Source organism: Notamacropus eugenii, chromosome 1 (genome assembly GCF_028372415.1).
Source record: "Notamacropus eugenii isolate mMacEug1 chromosome 1, mMacEug1.pri_v2, whole genome shotgun sequence".
NCBI classification, from domain to species: Eukaryota; Metazoa; Chordata; class Mammalia; order Diprotodontia; family Macropodidae; genus Notamacropus; species Notamacropus eugenii.
In genome coordinates this window covers 89,240,779-89,262,514 of record NC_092872.1, presented here as the reverse complement: position 1 = coordinate 89,262,514, position 21,736 = coordinate 89,240,779, and the positions used below count along the sequence as shown (strand labels likewise).

Below are 21,736 nucleotides of genomic sequence, written 5' to 3'. Positions count from 1 at the left end.
AAGATGATTGAAGAAGAAATCTTCCAAGCAAGGTGAGAAGGAAAGAAATGGAGGGCTATAACCTTCCTAAAATATGGCACCCAGAAGTGAACATAATAAATGTTCCAGAGGGAATCTGACAAAAGAGTAGTATGACAGAACTATCATTGCCTTATTACTAGTGTCTATTGGGTCCCTTTGAATGTAGCCTAAGGTATCATTGGCATCCTTGTCTGTAATATCACAGTGGATTCATCTTGAGTTCTCCATTGACTAAAAAGGCCAACTCTTTTCGAGATGAACCACTCTCTACACACATGCCTTCCCCTGTCCTATCTTTTATTTATTTTTTAAAATTAGAAATAAGACTACATTTATCCGTGTTAAGTTAGATTTGTCCCAGTTTTCTTAGCTGTCAAGATGCTTTGGAATCTTGATTCAGTCATCCAATGTCTTCACTTTATAAAAAAAAAAAAACACAAGGAAAGGAACTATATATCAACCAGTGAATATTTATGAAGTATCTACTAAGCACAAGCCACTTTTTAATGAATAGTAGTCTTCCTTGTGGCACAGCTAAGTGATTGTATATAGAGCATCTAGGCACTTATTATGGATTTTCAACCACTTCTATAAGTGCCTAGGTGCAGAGGTTTGAAACTGACATTGGAAGGGATTCAAATGTCAATTGAAAATCAATCTGAAATAAAAGTAAAGCCTTTCCTAAATTATAACATAAATTGATCTGAAAAAAGCCTTGATTTTCCAAAATCAATTCACAGATAGGTTTTCAAGAATGCATTTATTGCTTAAAGTGAGGCATACATGAATAAATATTGGCAAATGATTCCAAGCTCCTGATGCAAAACTGAAAAGAAAATAGGTAGAAATAGATTTAAGATTCACCAATGTCAAACCAGGAAAAAGGTGCCCAAGTATCTCTTTTGCAGATAGGTTGATTTGTAAACTCACCATTTGTGCCCTGACCCATATAGTTAAATTCAAGGAGCTCTAAGGTCTCTTTGGGTTCTAATTTTATAAGCCAAAGTCTATAAAGTCAAAAGTATTTAACCCAGGTTCTATGAATTTATTTAAAAACATCCAGTCTTTCATAACATGACTATTACAGAAGTGTTTTGCATGACTACATGTTTATAACCTATATTGAATTGTTTGCCTTCTCAATGAGGGTGGGTGTGGAGGGGAAACGGGAGAGAATGTGCAACTGAAAGCTTTAAAAAATGAAGGTTAAAAATTGTTTTTACATGCAACTGGGAAATAAGATGTATCTGCAATGAGGTATAGAAATCTATCTTGCTCTACAGGAAAATAGAAGGGAAGGGGATATGGTGGGGGGTGATAGAAGGGAGGATAGATTGGAGGAGGGGGTAATCAGAATACATGCTCTCCTAGGGTAGGGGGAGGGGAGAGATGGGGAGAAAATTTGAAATTCAAAATTTTGTGGAAGTGAATGTTGAAAACTGAAAATAAATAAATTTAATTAAAGAAAAAATATCTATTTTGATAACATATTTTGATTTTTTTGTAATCCTAAATTTCTCTATGGGTTTCACTAAAGTTCCAAAGAGACCTGTGATACCAAGAAAGGTAAAAATTGATGCTCTTAATATGTCTTCTATCTCCAGAATTTTAGTATTATATAGGATACAGTTGGATTCAGTCAAAGGACATAAGTTTGAATCCTGGTGCTGATCTTACTGTCCAAGTGACCCTGGACAAGTCTTTTGACTTTTCTGGGCGTTGGCTTCCTCATCTAAGAATGAAAAGGTTGGATTAGATGACATCTAAGGTCTCTTTCAGGTCTAAAAACATGATTCTCAGTAAGATGTTCTATTTCCTGAGCATTCTCATTACCTTCCTTAAGTGAAGGTCACCCTGTGACTTTAGTCTGTATGACGAAACAAGGTAGAAGTGGATCAAGAAATATCCAGTCTCTCACTGAAGCTTTACTGCTTACTGTTCAATATCCTTGAAGGAGGTATCTGAAACATGGGTTAAATTTACCAATTACCTGTCATCAGATTTAAAAACAGTTCATCTTCAGCTTCCAAGGTCTCAGCAGGGCTAGATGACAGGGTAACCCAGTGTTCTAAATGAGATAATATCATTTCCATAGGAAACCACTAGGAATAAAATTTCCTGGTTGTTGAAAGGTATCCATGCAATGCAAATTGCATTGAATAAAAATCACTCCCACTTCAAAGAAGAGATCTTATTCCTTCTCCAGTAAAGATTCAGGGCAATGTAAAGATGTTTTATACTTAAGTTAAACAAGGTTATGAAATTTCAATATTTTTCATTTTAATGAAGGGATTCTTAATCATTTATATCACTGACTCCTTTGATAATCTGGTGAAGACTATGGATCCCTTCTTGGGATAAAGTTTTAAAATGCATAAAACAAGCTATGTAAGACTACAAGGAAAACCAATTATATTGAAATGAAGTTATCAAAAAAAAAAACCCTTCAAACTTCATAGACCCCAAATTAAGAATCTCTGCTTTAATGAGATGTTTAAAAAAATCAAAGCTGTAGAAAAAATGTTTTCCTGATATAGGGATCCAGGCCACAGTACTTTCTGAAGAGTTCATATTAGGGGAAATTGGTAAGGGAACAGGAGCCCTTAGGGTGATTATGTGTCTACTCATCCTGATACAGGAAGGCAGGACAACACATTCTGCCTGATTCTCCGAGGGGAAGTCCAGTAAAAAAGCTGTTCTCTATAGCCCACAGCTCAGCTTTGAAAAAGCTCACCTAAGAGCTACTGTCTATCATATAAAAATTATAAATGAATTTCCATTGATCCAAGTGTTGAATTTTTCATGATATTGAATGGCTAGGCTCAAAGGTTTCTCTTGTCAATTTCTTGCTTAATTGTTAGCAGGCATTTCTCAATATCTGTGAAGAAAGAACTCTTTGCCCTGAATCTTTACTGTGATAGACCATCAAGGGACTCAGCTGAATTGATGTGTGCAGCTCTATTTACATGTGGGGATGAATGTCAACCTTAATTTCAAACAGATTTCTTTTCCCTCACTTAAAATTTGTCATTTTCTCTTACCTATGGAAATATAGAATGAGAGATGCCAGGGTACTTTGGTTTCTAATCTTAAGACTTTTCATTTTCTGTCTCTAGCTACTGTTTTTAAAATGTGTTACTGATGCTCTTTAAAATGTGTGTGTATATATATGTATATATAGACACATGCACACACATATGTATACATACATTTATGCATATATACATGCATGTATATATGTGTGTATATATCCATATATATATATATCACTATTTCTTCATACTAACCCCTCCAGAATATTATTTTAACAAATATTCTAAATATTATTAGGTAAAACGAATCATCACGTGGGCTGTGCCAGACAAATATACATATATATATATATATATATATATATATATATATATATATATATATATATATATATATATATATATATATCCCCAAAACACACCCCTAGTCTGCCTCCTTCAGAATCAGCCTCTGAAGTCATGATTAGTTGCTTCACTGATCAGTGTTCCAAAGTCTTTAGTGTTATTTTCCTTTACATTATTTTGGTCATTGTACAGATTACTCACTTGTCTGTGCATATTTGGTTCTTCATCCATACTGTTTCCTCCTCAGCTCTCTGGTGACTGGGGCTTACTGGGGAAGGAATAGAGGAGTAGACACATGTATGGATTACTCTTTCCATGTTTGATAAAATGATTCAACATATTCATTATTCCCCACAAAAAGACTCGAGGCATCCACCAACTATCATGTAACTATGCTCTTCAATCTTAAGATTTGTTCAGAAGAGACAACTTAATATAGTAAAACAAATACCAAAATAGGAGCGAGAAGACATGATTTACATTCTTCCTTATGGGCTGTTAATGTTCTGAGTTTCAGTTTCTCTACATGTAATAAGAGGGTAATAGTCTCTGCCCACCTATTGTACACCATTGCTGAGTGGATCAAATGAGATAGCAGATATAAAATACATTTTAGGGGAAAAAGCTATATAAATGAAAGATATACTTATCTTCCATATTATCATTAATGAAATACTGACATGCTTTCAATTATCTCAAAGAATCAGAAACCTTCAGAGTTGGAAGTGATCTCAGATTCCAAGCCATAAATGACTAAGAATTTTCTCTAAAACATGCCTGACAAGTGGCCATTCTGACTTTTAATTCAATTCGTCTCAGCAAGCATGAAATAGGCACATTCTGTGTTCCCAATGAACAGTCCTTGCCCTCACAGAACTTAAATACTCTATTTTGAAGATCTCGAACAAGGAGAAACTTGCTATCTTCTGAGGATATCCACTCTACTTTTGCATAATTTATACTTGATCCTTTACCAGTCCACATGGACAACACTTCTCTAATTTACAGATTTAGAGAGTGGCCTGAACCACTGAGAGGTTAAGTGACTTGCCTATGGTCACACAGCTACCATGTATCAGAAGCTGGGATAGAACCCAGGTCTTTCTAACTTCAAAGTTCAGACTTTGTCAAGGTGTCACAAGAAAGTTCTTCATGTATTAATAAAATCACAGGTATAGATGAAAACAAAAATAGAATAAAACAACTGATATTGGTCTTTCTAAAACTTTCACTCATTGCTTCTAGATCTCTGCTTTAAGACAAAGTGGATTATAATTTCTTCCACACATTAACCTTTCAGATACGTGAAGATAATTGTCATCTTTTTAATGGGCTAAACATTCCCAGTTCTTTCAGCAAATATTGAGCATGTTACTAAGGTCCTCCTCCATCCTGACTGTCTTCCTATGGATACTCTCTTACTCATTTATTTCTTTGCTAGAAGGACAGACAGAATATTCCAGGTGGGGCAGCACTTGGGGAGAATACAATTTCCTACCAATCTATGGACAGTAGCCTCTCTTAATGTGGTCAAAGAATACATTAGGTTTTTTTAGGGGGCTGAAAAGAGGTCATCACACTGTTGACTTATATTGAGTTTATATTTCACTAAATTCCCCAAGATCTTTTCTTATACACACTGTGAAAATGATTCTCCTGTCTTCTTCTTTCAAAATTGATCATTTGAACCCATTTGTAAGACTTCTAAGGTATTCCCATAAGATTTCATCTAACTAGACTTAGCTCAGTGGTCTAGCCTGGCAAGATTTTTTTTTTTAGAACTTTATTATCCAACATATTAACTATTCAACTGCTGCTATGCCTTTAATTTATTGCTAAAGATTTACTTTGAAAATGTTGAACAGAACAAAGCCAATGAAAGAACCTGGAGGAGACCATCAGAATTCTTCCATATCAACTATCTATTCTGCAGCTACCTTTGGTATATAGTATTCGTATACATGTACATTTGTCTCCCCCATTTGAATGTAAGCACTCTAAGGCCAGAGACTGCTTCTTTTTTGTCTTTTCTTTGAACCCCCAGCATTTAGCACTGTACTTGACATATAATAAGTACCCTTAATAAATGCTTATAGATTTATTCCATCTTAGTAGCAAAACTATTAATGACTGCTACTGGAATCTTGCAGTTAGACCTTTTATAAATCTTCTAAACTGTACTGTTATGTAAACCACAGCTCTCCATCTTATCAGTAAAGATAGCATGAGACTTTAAAGACTGATTTATTGAACTTTAGGCAAATACTAACCACAGCACTTTCATGATTTCCTTCAAACATCATAAAAATAGATTATTTTGGCATGACTATTGATGAAACTATGCTGACTTTCTATGATTTCAATTTCATTTTCTGCATCAGGGGTCAGTAAACTATGGCCTATGGGTCAAATATAGACCCCTGCCTATTTTGTGCCGGAGCTAAGAACTGTTCCTATATTGTGTAAGCAATTTTTTTTTTTTATCATTTTGATACAAAAAACATTCTTAGGTCCCTACAAAAACAAGCCGCATGCTGAATTCTATTGGACGACTACTCTGCTAACCTCTGTTCTAGATGACTACTAATTAGCCTTTAAATAATAAATTCTAGAATTTTTGCCAGAAAAGGTCAAGCTTAGTGGCTTATGTTTGGTATATTCTATTTTCTTCCTTTTTCAAAAATTAGAATAATGTTACATTTCTTCATTTCTATGACTCCTCTGCAATTCACCACAAAAAATAACTAAAAGTAGCTTAGCAGTGATAGCTACCAGGTTTTTCAGTACTGCAATGTGTACTTTGTTCTTGATGACTTGAATCCATCAAGAATTTAAGGACTTTCTTATTATTTCCTTACTTACCTTGTGCTTCATCTTCCCAGTAGCCTTTGTCATTCTGCCATTTGTAATCATTGACAGAAAAACAAAAGGTAAATAAGTTTTAAGTCATCTACATTCTATTATCTGTTATCATCATTCCACCCACCATGAGCACAGTTCCATTCCATCTTTGATCCACCCCTTCATCTTCAATAGAACTGACAATAACAAACTTTTAGTAGAACTACAATGCCATTATTGGTTCTGATGTTTTTTCTTCCTATTTGCTAATCATCTTGATTTGGATTTTTCATTCTGCTTTGAAGGGCCTTTCTAGTTCACCCTCAGATGTAGCACAATTTCTTTGCTTCTCATTTATTTATTCAGATTTTCTATGGGACAGTCATGTCAATATCATCATTATCATCATTACTTGTTATCATTTACTATATATCATTTATATTATGAGAATACCCATGAGTCATGTACAATATCCTATAGGACTTCTTTAAATTTCAGTCCCACTTAACCAATTGCCTGTTAGACAATAAACAATGTCCTTTATACATTGGAAACTCAACAAGAATTTATTACCTTTCTCCACAAGCTTATCACTCTTTCAAATCCCCCTATCTCTATGGAAGGCACCACCGTTTTTATAATCCCTCAGATTTTTACCATGTCATTATTTTGAATTCCTCATTCTTCCTCACCCCATATATCTAATAAATTATCAAACTGGTTATTAATGTTTGGGTTCATCACATCTTAGGCATCTTGTCCCTTATCCCCAAGAATACAGCTATAAACCTTAGTTCAGGATGTCTTCTCTTCTTGCTTAGATTACTAGAATATCCACTTAAGTGGTCTTCATGCTGCATCTTTATCTTCATTCCATCCTTCACATTAATGTCAAACTAATTTTCCTTAAATACAGACTTTCTTATTTCACTCCCCTACTCAATGAACTCCAGTGACTTCCTATGGCTTCTAACATAAAATGAAAACTCTTCTTTTTAACTTTTAAAACCCTTCACAACCTGACCCCAATCCATCTTTTCAACCTCATTATATATTACCTCCCCTTCCTGTGTTCATCAAACCAGTCCAACTGACCTCTCTGTTCAACATACTCTTTAATTTATCTCCCAAATCTGTGGTTTTGCATCCCTGTAATGTACTCCCTCTTCACCCTTGCCTCTGAAGATCCTTCCCCTCCCTCAAGATACACCTCAAAACCCACCTACTACTTGAAGCCTTTTCTGATTTCTTCAACTTTTAGTGCCCTCCCTCCCAAACTTTTGTATTTAACTATTTCATATTTTTTCTCTTTATATTTATCTCATATATACTTATCTATCTCCTGGTTGTCTTCCTTATAGAATGCAAGTTCCTTTTGATCATGGATTGTTTCATCTCTTATATTTGCATCTTACTGCCTAGCAAAATGCCTGACACACAGCAAGAGTCTAATCATGTTTATTGATTGAGTGACTGATTGATAGAGGTAGCAGTAGATACAGCACTGCATTATATTCATCAGCAGCAGCTTTTAGATACAACTGTATTTCACTGTGGATTTGATTGCTGGTCTTGGAGTTAGGAAGACCTGAGTTCAAATCCTGCCTCAGATCTTGAGCAAGTCATTTAACCTATTTCAAATCTCAGTTTTCTTATCTGTAAAATGAAGGTACTAATATTTAAATAACAGGATTTTATGAGGATCAGATGAGATAATGCATATAAAGGCCTTTAAAAACTCTAGAGCATTTTATAAACACTATTATAATCATGATCATCTTTACTGATCTCAGGTAGCAGTTAGATGTGATTTTTACACTCAAGGTATGTAGTGTCTATATAGACCCTTACATCAGATTTGTACAGCAGATATTCAATACTTTCCCAGTGTTGGTAGTGCAGTGGAAAGAACTTGAGGTTCATCAGACCCAGACTCAGCTATACCACTGATTAACTATGTGACCTTGACAAAACTTCTATACATTGTTGATTTCATTTTTTTCATCTCTAAAATGGGAGAGCTACACTAGGTGATCTTTAGTGTCCCTTCATGCTTAAAAATTCTATGATTTCTCTTGGTAGCAATTTTCTTTTGAACTGCAGACATGTGATTGTACTAATACAGAAATTCCCTCTAAAAATGCATGTCAATATTCTTTTCTTTACCTGTAGCCTTTATTCCTAGCAGAGAGCTGCCTGGGAACACTAAAAGTTTAATTTACTTGTCTGTCATCACATAGCATGTGAGGCTAGATTTGAACCCAGATTTCCTTAATCCAAGTCTGGTACTCTTTCTCTCATTACATTTACCTATATCATGTTGCTTATTGATGTACTGAGTTAAAATCTCTTCTTGAATAAATTTTCCCTAGTTTCTATATAACTAGAATCTGGTGGGGCCTGAATTTCTCTCTTTCAGGCCACTTGAATCTGATCTAAATCTTGACTTATAAAAGGATCACAGGAATACCAATGTGGAGCTGGAAGATACTCCAGAGGCCATATGGTTCAAACCCTTCATTTTACAAATGAGGAATTGAAGGCCCAAGGAGCTTTTTAAAGCACTTAGCACAGTGCCCAGCACATAGAGGTATTTAATAAATGCTTGTTCCCTCCCTCCATCTTCCTTCCTTTAGTGACTTGCTTAAGTTCACATAAGTAGTAGCAGGAAAAAGCAAAATTTCAACCCAAGTCCTTTATTTAACACCAGAGTCAATGCTCAGCCCACTCTGCCATAATGATTTTATCATGGCCTTTTCCAACAGCAGTGGCTGCCAAGTATTTTCATCCTTTTGGGGCCTTATAGTACACATTTCCAGTACGTATGTGTTTGTCCTTCGTTGCCAAAGAAGACCATGCCTTCAGAGAAATAATGACATGACTTGCATTTGACTTTGTTTTGAGTGAGGGAGGGCTGTGCAGGTCACCAGCCTCACTTCTCCTCCAGAGCCATCTGAATCCACTGACCAGATATTCATCAGGATGACTGGAGATGACCCAGGATGAGGCAACTGGGGTTAAATGACTTGCCCAAGGTCACACAGCTAGTGAGTGTCAAGTGTCTGAGATTTGAACTCAGGTCCTCCTGACCCTTGCTATGTCCACTGCACCCCCTAGTTGCCCCATATTTCCAGTAATGAAGTCTCTAGACTCATACTTCACATAGATTTACATTAGTATAATTTGTTCTGTAGGCTGAGGCTGAAAGCTTGATAGGGTTATCTGCATCATGATGGCTTTATTCCTGACATTTTCAGGATCTTTTTCCCAAGATAGTTTTGACAGGCTAAAAAAATGCATTAAGCTATTATCAAAGAGTCATCTTGTGCATTTTCTGCACAATGGTTTATAGAGTCACACACACACACACAAGGCTCTGATTTTATTAACTCATCAGGACAAGTCAGTGCAAAGGAAGTTTCCTTGTTGAAGACTCCTTGAATGTTAATGAATGAATAATTAACTTTAACTATATAATTAGCCTTTAAATGCACTGAGACCCCTAGAGAGAGAACTAAAACATGCATAAGAACATGATGAGTGGAAAGGAAAATTATGAACAGGTAATGTGTAGTAACTGATCACCCAAGCTGTAAGAAATACCACTATGTGATGCTGGGATTTTGAGTAGGAAGCCTTCCTAATTGGGAGCTCTTAAGACTTGGAATGAGAGAAAGCCCTATTTATCAGAAAGAGTTCTGGGTTCTTAATCTGAAGTTCTGTGTTTGAATGCGAATGCCAACGCACGGCACATTAGATAATGTGCTCTACTTTGGACATTGATTAATCTGGAGTCACAAGCATCTGATTTCAAAGCCTCGTGCTGCCACCTTTGACCTGTCTGACCTCAGGCAAGACCATATAACCTCTCTACACTTCACTTTTCTTGTCTGTAAAATGGGGATAATAATAACCCCCTTCTCACAAGATAGTTAATGAAGACAAAAGGCGAGACTCTCCATAAAGTGCTTCATGAATCTTGTAGTACATAAATGTCAGCTATCAATAAATACGTATGCAGAGAAATAAAACATTTGTGTTCTTGAACAACTCACTTTTTCTTCCCAAGACTCAGTTTCCTCATCTCTATAATGAGAGGATGAGAAAAAATTTATTCAGAGTGTTTTTCTAGCTCCAAATCTATGATCCTATGAATGCATCCATGGTATTACTATAGCAGTAAAAGAAAGACAGACTGACTGAAACAAAGAGGATAGTCAGGTCCTACCTACCTCCCAGTCTCCTCCATAACTGTGGCAGTCTAAAAGGCTGACAAATCAGGTTGGCAGTAATTACTACTTAGAATGTGGAGTTCTGCCCTATGCTTATCTCTGTGGAAGTTTTAGGAGAGGAGGACATTTTCTTCTTATTCTGAATCATTTAGGAAGCATCATGAAAGAGTAGAGTGTGTTGCACTTAGGACTTAGTGGACCTAGATTGAAATCCCAGTTCTGTCTCTTGTGGAACCCTTGGAAAATCATTCTAGTTCTCCGGGCCATACTTTCTCTTAAATGGAGAGGGAGAGATGGACTGGATAATTCCTAAGGCTCTTCCGCCTGTAGGCTTGTGATCTGATAAATCCTATGATATCTCTGAGAATCAGTAGTGACAAAGAGAAAGAAGTCAGAGAGGTCTTGGTTACCTATGTGTACCCACCCTCAAAGGAACACAATGTTTATTTCTAGTCCATCAAGCCTGGGAATTTGGTCTGGAGTTTTGTTCTGGACCTCAAAAAGTAGTTTTATGTAATGGGGATACTTAGAAAGAGTTTTTTTCCTTTTCCCTAAGGTGGGAGGGAGAAGTCCTTTATAAAAATGGAAGCAGAGAGAAAATTGGGAACCAGTGACCCTAGGCCAAGTTTGTGACAAGATCATTGTCAGGATCTCTAGTTTCTTGGGCTTTGAAATTAGGCCTCACCTGCATTGGTGGGTGAAACCACTCAGGCTGTGACAGCTGAGCTCAGCTCGCCTGATGACCTCATGTGAAGTGCAGATGGAACAATAAAACCTCAGACAGGAATAGCCTCCTTCCTAATAGTAGGAGAAAATGAGTCTAGGCAAAGAAAGATAACCATGGGGCCTCGATTAGTAAGTTCTCCTAGCTGTGATTGACTGCATTAGTTGAAAGTGGCTCTTTCCCCTAGTGCCTACATTTAATTTTCTTGTTGTTCCAAAACCCATTCTTGCCAATTACTGAGTCACAGCCTAATACATCTCTGTGTCACAGGCAATCACTGCTTAAAGCCCCCAAATGTTTTGGTTCAAATTGGTCTTCCAATGGCAGGTCGCTTCTCCCTCCTCTGGCAGAGAGGCAATATAAGCCTAAAAGGTGGCTGAAAGAATGCTGTGTTTGTTTACATGGATTAATAAATGCTTAATAATAATGCTAATAATTAACAAAATTATTAATAAATAAATTAAATAAATTCTCTAGTAGAATGGAAGATCGCTGAGGCCAGGGACAGTTTTTTATATTATCTTTTTATCTCCAGACCCTGTACAAGGTCATGATTATAGAAAATAATAATGAATTGAACTGGAGAATTGGGATGTACAATGATTGAGGAATAAATGTAGTTCATCAAGAAATAGAGGGGTGTAATGAGTAAAGAGGAGAGAACACGTATGGGGAGAATTATCTTTCGGATTACTTAGGATTATGAAACAAGGTAAGTCCTCAAGGGAAAAGTGCAGGTTGGTCGGAAATAGACCAGAATGGTCCCATATTTCAATCTTACTGAAGTCTCAGAAAGATAACCAAAATAGTGGACTATTGACTTTGAATCAGTTGTTCTTATTCAGTTTCTCCTCCTTAGACAGAGGCTCAGAGATGCACACACAATGAAAAATTATACAATGCTAGACCTGAGGGAAATTGTAGTGATCATCTAGGATGGATTCCATAACCTGTCATCTACCAATACCTAAGGAGGCAATGAATAGATTTTTGAATCTCTGAACTTGGATGAAAAAAAAGACATCTCTATTTTCATTGACCTCCAAAGGAAATTTAGCATTTTCCTCAAATAAAAATGTAGGCAGAAAACCATTATTTTGAGAAAAGGGGCCACAAGTTTCACCAGAATACCAAAGGGGTTCATCATGCAAAAACATTAAAAAGTCCTGATCTAAACCAATTCCATCAATTTGCCAAAGAACAAAATGAGGCCCAAAGAGTTGAGGCCAGTTTCTCCTATTTTCTGATGCTTAACCTACCCAATGAACTCTAGTTGCTTCCTATTACAGTTTGAGTGCAAAATATAAATAATAAAAAAATAATAATAGAAAAAAAATAGAATGCTTTTATCTAACACTTAAAGTCTTTCACAGTCTGACCTTAAGTTACCTTTCCAATCTCATTGCACGTTCCTTTCCTCGATGCACACTGTGGTGCCGCCAAACTGCTCTTTGTATTTCTTCATGCCCAACAATCCATGGCTATTTCTTCTGCTTGAAATATACTTCCTTTGCACCTCTGTATTTGTAGAATCCCTAGTTTCCTTTAAGGCTAGATTCATTCTCTACCTTCCACATTAGGCTTTTTCTAATGTTCCAAATACTAATTCCTCTCCTACTTCTGTTCCCTCAAATCACCTTGAATCTGTTTTGTATAGCTCTATGAGCTATACATACTGTCTTCTCTAACTGATCTAAAAGTTTCTTTAGGGCAAAGATGTTTTTCTTCTTCACTTTTGTGTCTTTCTATCCCCAGCACAAAACACAATTGTTGTCACAAGGTAGGTGCTTATAAATACTTGTTGGATGGCTGATTGATTCTATCATTCTGTCTCTTTGGAATGCTTCTGGTTCTGTTGAGTAGTCTTGGCACGTATACAACTCATTTATTCCAGTTAAAAATCCAAGCCTAGAGTAGGGATGGGGGAGCTCAAATCTTACCTATGATTTGTCTTCTTTCACCAACCTATGCTCACTTATTGTGATGCCTTTTGAAAATGTGGGAGACAAATCTGGGCCCTCCATCATTTTTCTCACCTGCACTCAGGATCCTGAAGGAAATCAGAAGTGGAAGTAAACAGGGCAATTCTGATTTCTGTTTTGAGCTAGGAATCCTGGGAGGAGAAAATAGTGACCTCTCTAATACATTTGGTAATTCTTGCAGTTTTGCCACAGGAGCATAGGGGGAAACCCAAGTAATTAAGTAGCAATAAAAGTATATCCCTATCTTGCAGTTTTCTCCATAGCTGTCTATGTATATTTTACCAGAACAGGTAATGCTAAAGTCCTGGGAATGTCTTTTGTTCCTTTTTTGAAGAAGCAACATACTGTAGTGGAAAGGACATTAAGGCGAGCATCAGAAGACTCAGGCGCTTATCCTAGCTATAGTGCAAAATTGGTATGTGACATTGGTCAATTGTCATCACTGCTATAAGTCTGAGTTTTCCCATTAGTCAAATGAAGAATTTAGATTAAATGAACCTTTCCAGTTCTGTATGCATGTGCAGTGAAATGGTGGTATGATCGTACTGCTTCTGTAAGAAACATGCCAGAAATGTCAGGTCACCAGAGTCAGATGGCTCTGGAGGAAAAATGAGGCTGGTGACTTTGCACAGCTCCCCCTCACTCAAAACAAAGTCAAGTGCGAGTCATGTCATCTGTCTGATAGCATAATCTTCTTCAGCAAAGCAAGACGAACCCAACAACAACAACCAAATTCTAAACCATCCAAATGAGTGTTGGCATCTTTTTCAGAGTCTTACTCTGTGAGACAGTACACTTAGTATAATGCCCCTGTCATTGTTTAGAATAGTTTGGATGCTTCTCTGGGGAAAGTGTTGATTTATTAAATAACAGAAGAAAAAGATATTGTAGCTATGCATCATTAATCACTTAACATAACATTTCCCAGCTTGACCACCTCTCCACAGCATATTCCTCAGATTTGACTCCAAAAAGTTTTGATTCTTTCTAAAACTTAAAGTCTTCCTTGAGGAATGAAGATTTGAAACCACTTCAGAAATTCAAAAATGAGCTATTGGCTGTGAAGGACTTGCTTTCAAACCCAGATGCTGGAACTTGCTACCTATGTGACTTTAGCAAGTTATTTCAGATTTTAGGCCTCAATTCCTTCTTCTCAGGCATCAGAGGGATGAAGGCAGAGAGAGAAGCCCTGATTAAGGATTCAGAAGACCTGGATTTCAATCTTACCTCTTACTCTTACTACTTGTATGACCATGGACTTAACTTATTTGGGTCTCAGTTTCTTCTTCTGTAAAATGGAATGATGGAATGAACTATATAGTCATTTTAAATCTGTGACCCTATGATTCTGATTTTATGTGTAGTAGATTCAGAGTCAGAGGATCTATATTCACATCTTGACTGTCCTTTCCTACCCTTGTGACATCAGGCAGGACACCTGAACTTTCTGAATCTCATTGTTTTCATCTAGAAAATAAAGATGTCATACTAAATGGCCTGTGTGTTCTGGTCCTGACTCCAGGAAGACCCTTGCTAGTTTGAATTCAATATTGGAACAAAATGAAACTCTCATAAGTTGCTGAGATTTCTTAGTCATAGAAGGAGAAAGATGTTGAACAAGTAGAGACATTGAAGACATATTGAGTTGTTTCAGTTAAGTGAAGCTCCTTTGCCTGATTATTGTGATCTATCAGACAAATCATTAAGAGTACTGCTTCCTCATTCCCTAGCTCTCATGGTTGCTTTTAACTTAGATGATGAGGAGGTAGCATCAATGCTCTGAGCTCTTAGTCTTTTGAGCCAACTGAATCTTGAGAAATGCCTCAGTCCCATGTTAGGGGAAAAACTAGCCTTGTCTATATGGGAGAGGGGGTAAAATACAGCCTCTGAATTCCTTTCCAGTTTTAAATCCATGATATGATGATCATACAACATCTAAGTTTCCTCCAAGCCCTAAATCTATGATTCTATGAGCCTACGGTCCTGTGAACAGTTATTAAATATTTCTTAAGTGTCCAGAGCAGGACCTTTCCCAAAGTTAAGCAGCAAATGTGTTTGGATCAATGATAGGATCCATGAAATAGACACATAGCATTCCAAAATAACTAATCTAAAAGAGAGAACATTCATTTGAATGAATAGATTGCAGTTCCTTATGGTCATAACTTATAGGCATAGTCACTCCAATATTATTTGCTGGGCCCAGAAAACTGAGTGAATAGCTCTGTGACATCCCATAAAGACTCTTCTTATTCATCTCTAATATTTTCTGTATAGAACAAAGTTATCAGGGAAAGCACAGCTGGGAAGGTTGAGTCTTGGGTTGCCATTCCTACTCTTATGTATAAGTATTGCTGTTGACTTGCCCATCCTATGACATGACTATGATTTTTTGACCAGAAATGACAATTTCCTCTAGAATTGCCTCCCTAAGCCTTACTAGCATTGTGCTTTTTTGAATCTTTACCTATTTCCCAGGAAAACATCTTATTCTTCCTGTTCCTTTGACTGATAATCAACAAAAGACAGGTTGTCAGGGAACTATGTTCTGATTTACAAAAAAAATCTATGTTAGTGCAGAAAACATCAAATTCAACTGCTAGCTTAAATCAGATCCTATTTTCAGGTATTTGTTACAGAAATTTATTTTTCATTCTGCCAGATTCCATCATTCTGGGTAGATTAATAGGCAAGGGGAAAGGTTTAAGCCTCTAGATAGATAGATAAACTATTTTTAAGTACTTACTATAAATAATACAAATGCAAGGATATAAAATAGTCTCTTCATTAAAGAAGTTTATGTTCTAAAAGGAAAAAAAAGAACACATGAAGGGAAACTGGAAAAATGAGGTAAAAAAATAGGTACAGAAAACTGAGCCAGAAATGGAATGAATATAGCTAAGGTCTCACTTGAAATGATGGTATTGGAAAGGGAGTCATCACTCAGGAGGATTGTCTTCAGGGCACAGATATCCCCAGAGAGGAAAGGTTGAGTACAGATATTTGGTTGGCATCTCTGTTAAAAAATGGGACGGGGGCATTGTTTTCTCCCCTTCCCTCATACATATGCCACTCATATTTCTTTTGAAATATTATAATCTTAGAGTTGGAGGCTCAGTTTAGTGATAATTTATTCCAATCCTCTCATTTTATAGATAAAAATATTGAAAGCATAAGAGGTGATATGGTCTGCCTAAAGTCACACAACTAGTTAATAGTAAGGTCAAGGACAGGGGACATTTCCAGTTCTCCTAATCTATATCTTGCCACTGAACCCAGATGACTGTGGAGGAGAAAGTGAGACTGGTGACCACACACAGTCCTCCATCACTTAAATCCAATTCACTTGCAAGTCATGGTATCATCTTTCTAATGTCCTGGTTCTCTGCAAGAATGAATTACAAACAACTCCGAGTCAGTACATCATAAGAACACAGGTTTCCTGACTCTGGGTCCCATGTGCTCTCCAATGAATCCAACATTTCTCTGCCTTCTAAGAAAATCATCTTTTACTACTCTGACCATGGTCTTACAGTTATATAGGGACATTTGTCCATGCATTATTTGATCATAGATTGCTATGTCCTTTAGCAGTCCCAATCGCATCTGATTCTAGTCCTTAACACCCAACCATAAATAATTCCTCCTTCCAGTTTTTGTGAATTGCTTTCTTTTCATTCTGATTACCTGTAGTCTGGAATGATCCTTTTCTCAGTTTGAGCCAAGATGTTACTCCTGGGGCTTTAGGATAGAGACCAATAGTCACATAGCCTTGTACTCTCCCCAATTGCCCTTGACTCTGAGCACAGTTTCCCATGAATTTTCAGAAAAATAAAAAGTCTATTGCAACAGCCTTTCCAAAGAGCTGCCTTCCAAAGAGAATATCTTTGCAGCTGTTTCTGACAGAATATGGTGTTCTGTGCTATATCTCCTCTGCTTCCATTATTCAGTGGTTCTCTATTGTATTTTTTTATTGTCAAAAGAAGGGGAGGAAAAGACATTGACATGAAGAAAGGACTGAGAAATCAGAAAGCTCTAACTTTGTTTCCCTTAGCTCTTTTAAATGCCTCTCATTTAATTTTCCCCCCATTCTACTGCATCTAATTGCATATTTATTACCATTTCAAATTTCTGAAATAGAAAGTCATTCACTGCTATTTTGATTGTTAAGGACATGCATTTAACAAGCCAGCAGACTTTGCTATTTACTAGTTTGAATATGTGAATCTTTTATATCTTTATTTAGCTGCTTTTTGTAAGTTGGAAAGCAAAGACTCTGGCTTCTATCTTCTCATTAAAAATAGATCCTTTCATGACTTAGGAATTCAGAGCCTATGAGTCATCATCTCCAGTATCAAAGACTTGGGATGACATTCAATAAGGACCCAGCATCAAGGACCAGAGATGGCAGCCTGGTGGTTCATGTTATCGACATGTTCCTTTTCATTTCAGGAAGTTGGATGCTTTCATCTATGATGCCGCAGTGCTGAATTACAAGGCTGGGAGAGATGAAGGCTGCAAACTTGTGACAATTGGGAGTGGCTATATCTTTGCTACCACTGGGTATGGCATCGCCCTCCAGAAAGGATCCCCATGGAAGAGACAGATCGACTTGGCCCTTCTGCAATTTGTTGGTGATGGTAGGAACTGGGCTACACCTTCCCTTTTTGTATTCTTCTTTGGATTCTTAGCTGTTTTTAATTGATTTCCTAGTGAGTCTTTGAAGGCCTCAATAGGATATTATTTTTCTCAAAACAAACAAGCAAACAAACAAATTAACAAACATTGGACATGTATAATGGTGCAGTAGAAAGAGTTCTGAATTGGAGATGAGGATATCTACTAACTAACACTTGAGTAATTGAGCTAACACCACATCACCTCTTGTGCCTTAAACATTTTCATCTATAAAATGAGAAGAGTGGACTAAATTATCTCTCAACTGAACCTCCAACTCTAAGATTTTAATACTTCAAAAGAAATGAAAGGCATGTGTAGAAAGGGCGGGGAGAAACCCATGCCCCCCCTCTCAGTTTTAACAGAGATGCCAGTCAGATAGTTTCCCCTCTCTGAAGCTCAGTTTCCTCATTTGTAAAATGAGAATAGATAGTCTAAATGTAAATAATCTAATATGAGAAGTAGATAATCTCTAAGACTCCTTCCCTCTCAAGAACTCTTGGAAGAATGCTTGAAGATTCCTGTCTCATCTCCTTTGGATCATATTGACCAGTCCTTCTGTGGCTGGGGACTCTGAGGTTGTTAGTTCAATCTAGCAGCAGAGTTTAAATAAATATCTTATGTTCTGCAATTCAGCTGCTTGGATAACTCTTTTTTTAACTTTTCCTCCCACCTCTACATACCAGGCTCTTTCATTAAATTTTCATGGTAGAAATTCTAAAAATACTTAGCCCATAAATTAGACAATGTATTTAACTAGCTACCATAGGTTACTTGCCTTGAAAAGATTCTTCAAAGTGTGTCTAGAAGCTACTAAGGGTATGATCCTCTCATGATTGCCCATCTCCTCTGTTCCAAACCAAATTCTAAGTCACTGTTCTTGGGTGACCATTTGGTAGGTCCCATCTCATTGCAGTCCTTAAGTTTTTCTCCCTATGAAAGCTGATAAGAAAAGCATGTTTGACTTTCTAGAGTCCTTGTGTATCAAAATGAATGAGGAAGAATAATTTAATCCTATTTCCAAAAAAGTTCTTTATCCAAGTTATGTCAGAATGAAGTTGTTTGTCCAATTCCTAAAGTCTTCCAATGAAAAAGATTCTATAAGTAGCTTCAAAATTGAACAGCTCCCACCATGTTTTGTCCACTGTCCTTCAGAATGATGTCGACTAAACCTTTAGGATTGTTGAGCAGAGAAAAAATATACACTAATCCATTATGGAAAAGGAGGAAGATGAAGAGTACAAGAGTTGAGAAAGGCCAAAATTTGGCTCACTATATTCGTAGCACATGAAAAGCAGGCTAATCTATTGCTTTCGTTCAAATAGGTACTTTCTGTCTGTAGACCAGAGAATGGGGCTTGGAGTTTCCTGGTGGGAGATGATGTCTTGGCTCCACATGTGGAAGGCAGCTGGAGACAGGCGCATAGGAAAGGAAATGATGCTGGTTCAGGGGGCGTCTTAAGATAATCTTCTCAGAAAGCTGTGTCCAATTCTGAATGTCTCCCTAGGAGTAAATACATGAATTAACGCAGCTGCACAAATATTTCACTTATCCTATGCCGCTTCTGCAGGATTAATTATGCTCTAAAATTAGACCTGCTAAGGAGCAAAATGCCGAGCAGTAGCTAATTATTATTCATCTTCTAGAATGGAATGTTTAGCTCTTGTTAGAGAGTAGCTTCATTGGACGATTATGAGTCTAATGAGTGTCAAAAGCAGAAAAAAAGATTCCTAATGAGTTGGGTAAATATAACCTTTTGAGTGGAGCATTTATTTAATGGGAAAACCTCTTCCATGAGGCCTGCCAGGCATCTTATATGGGATATAGGCTGCCATGTCTTGATGGGTATTACTGAGAATATTCTTTAAGTCAAGGCCACTTTGTCTCTACCTCAACACGTACAGCGATGGCATATTTAAGAATATGGAAATATCGTTGCATCTTTGTATGGCTCTTAGAAGTCAAAAGAAGCAGCCATGTATTTACCAAACCTCCCATGTGCTCATCATCAATAAAGATTTATTAAACACTACGTGTTAGGCATTGTGTTGGGTATAGGAAGGAATATATAGAATGAGATACTGGGAACTTGTACATTGGTTGAGAAGTTATATGACACACACATATTAAAAAGAAAAAATATGATAATTCTTGTTATTGTGGGGGATACAATAGTATGAGAAATAGTTCTGACCTTTGAGAGTCTTGAAGTCTTGTTGAGGACAACATATACATACATATATATTTGTATGTGTATGTGTATATATGAAAATTATATGACAATATATTATTATATATAATCATATTATAATTACCATAATATAATATAATTTTATATAATATATTATAATATATATGATAATCAGTGAGGGATAAGATGACCTATAATAAATTTCTGAATCCTGCAGAACAAATAATAAGTACAGTTAAAATTGAAGAAAAAAGGTCTGTGTGACCTTAGGTTGCCAAAGAAGTTCACATAAATGAGATAAGCTTGAAGCTTGGCTTAAACCAAGGGTCAAAGGTGAAATGGGAAATGCTTGCTTTGGATTATAATGATTGGTTGGATAACCTCTAAATTTCTTTCAACTTGAGATATATATATATATATATACATATATATATATATATGCATATATATACATATATATGTATATGTATGTATGTATATATATATATGCATATATATACATATATATGTATATGTATGTATGTGGTTTATTTTTTCCCTTATTGGTCCTGGGTTTGTGGGAATGGCAGGGAGGAAGGAAGAAAGGTTTGCATCATGAGCTAACCTACAAAGGTGTAAATGAGTATGCCAGAGTTATGTATAGAGAACAGGAAAAGATCAATCTGCCTGGAACTGAAAATCCAAATTGGAATACAATGGAAGATAAATTTGGATAATTGGCTTTATTAACATCAGGCAATGCCTAGGGGTGAAATGAGCAGTAAGAGAAAAGACAGATGAGATCTTTGGGGCCAGATTGTCAGAGCAATCAGGATTAGCCTCTTTTACTGTAGACCTGTCTACATTTTCCTTTCTTATTCCTCACCTTATTCTTGTTCAAGAAGCTTTTTTGGTTTTCAGAGTTAAAATTCAATATTTTAGTTGTAAAAGGACACTCCCATATCCCTTGGTCCATTTCACCATGCAGGGCCCCCAACTTTTCTGTTTATTTTAAACAAAAAGCTATGATTTTTCTGATTGAAAGGGACTAGATGATAATGCACTTGTGTTAACAAGGAGCTGGAACCCCACTGTTGTTTCTGGTAGTATCTCTGTACATGTTGGCCCATGAAAACAATGATCAGAGCACACATGGGGGTGTGGTGGTGGAATTAATGGAGGACTGGGGCTGGCATTCCCTGCATGGGTTAAGATTTAAATTTTGATTTTTATTTGTTGGCCATCCATTTCACTGAAGCATATCCAATGTTTTCTGGGGGATGATAGAACCCATGCTGTCCGAGAGGAAATACTACTGTGATTTCTGATGCTTTCTTTGTGTCTAATTAGGAATCACATAAATTGCTCTGGACCACTGGATGGTTTTCTAATATCCTTGGTACTGACACTTTTCTTTTTCCCAACTTTGTTTCTAATACAAGCATAATATGATCTTCCCAGGATACTACTGTTTGCACTCAATTTTGTGGGATTTGCATCAGACTGATTTTCTCATAGGAAAGGTAGCCATGCATACACTTTTGTGCTCAGTATCACCCATGGAAATAAGAAATTCTGTTCAAAACTACTGAAACTTTTGAAAAGACAGAATAACCACCCTGATAAGATTTGAAGGGACTCCCTCTACCAGAATACTATCTTTTCCCTTAAAAGTCCATCATTAGACATTCATTTCCTTGGCCGAAGCACTG

At 36.7% G+C, this 21,736-nt stretch overlaps 1 protein-coding gene across 2 annotated transcripts in view; it reads left to right on the top strand.

The window, feature by feature from the left end:
- Positions 1–21,736, top strand: part of GRIN2A (glutamate ionotropic receptor NMDA type subunit 2A) — a 506,391-nt gene that overhangs the window by 443,498 nt on the left and 41,157 nt on the right. For both annotated transcript variants that reach the window (XM_072608879.1, XM_072608870.1), the window contains exon 12: positions 17,630–17,817. In XM_072608879.1, the coding sequence (XP_072464980.1) occupies positions 17,630–17,817 (188 nt within the window). The remainder of the gene's footprint in view (positions 1–17,629; positions 17,818–21,736) is intronic.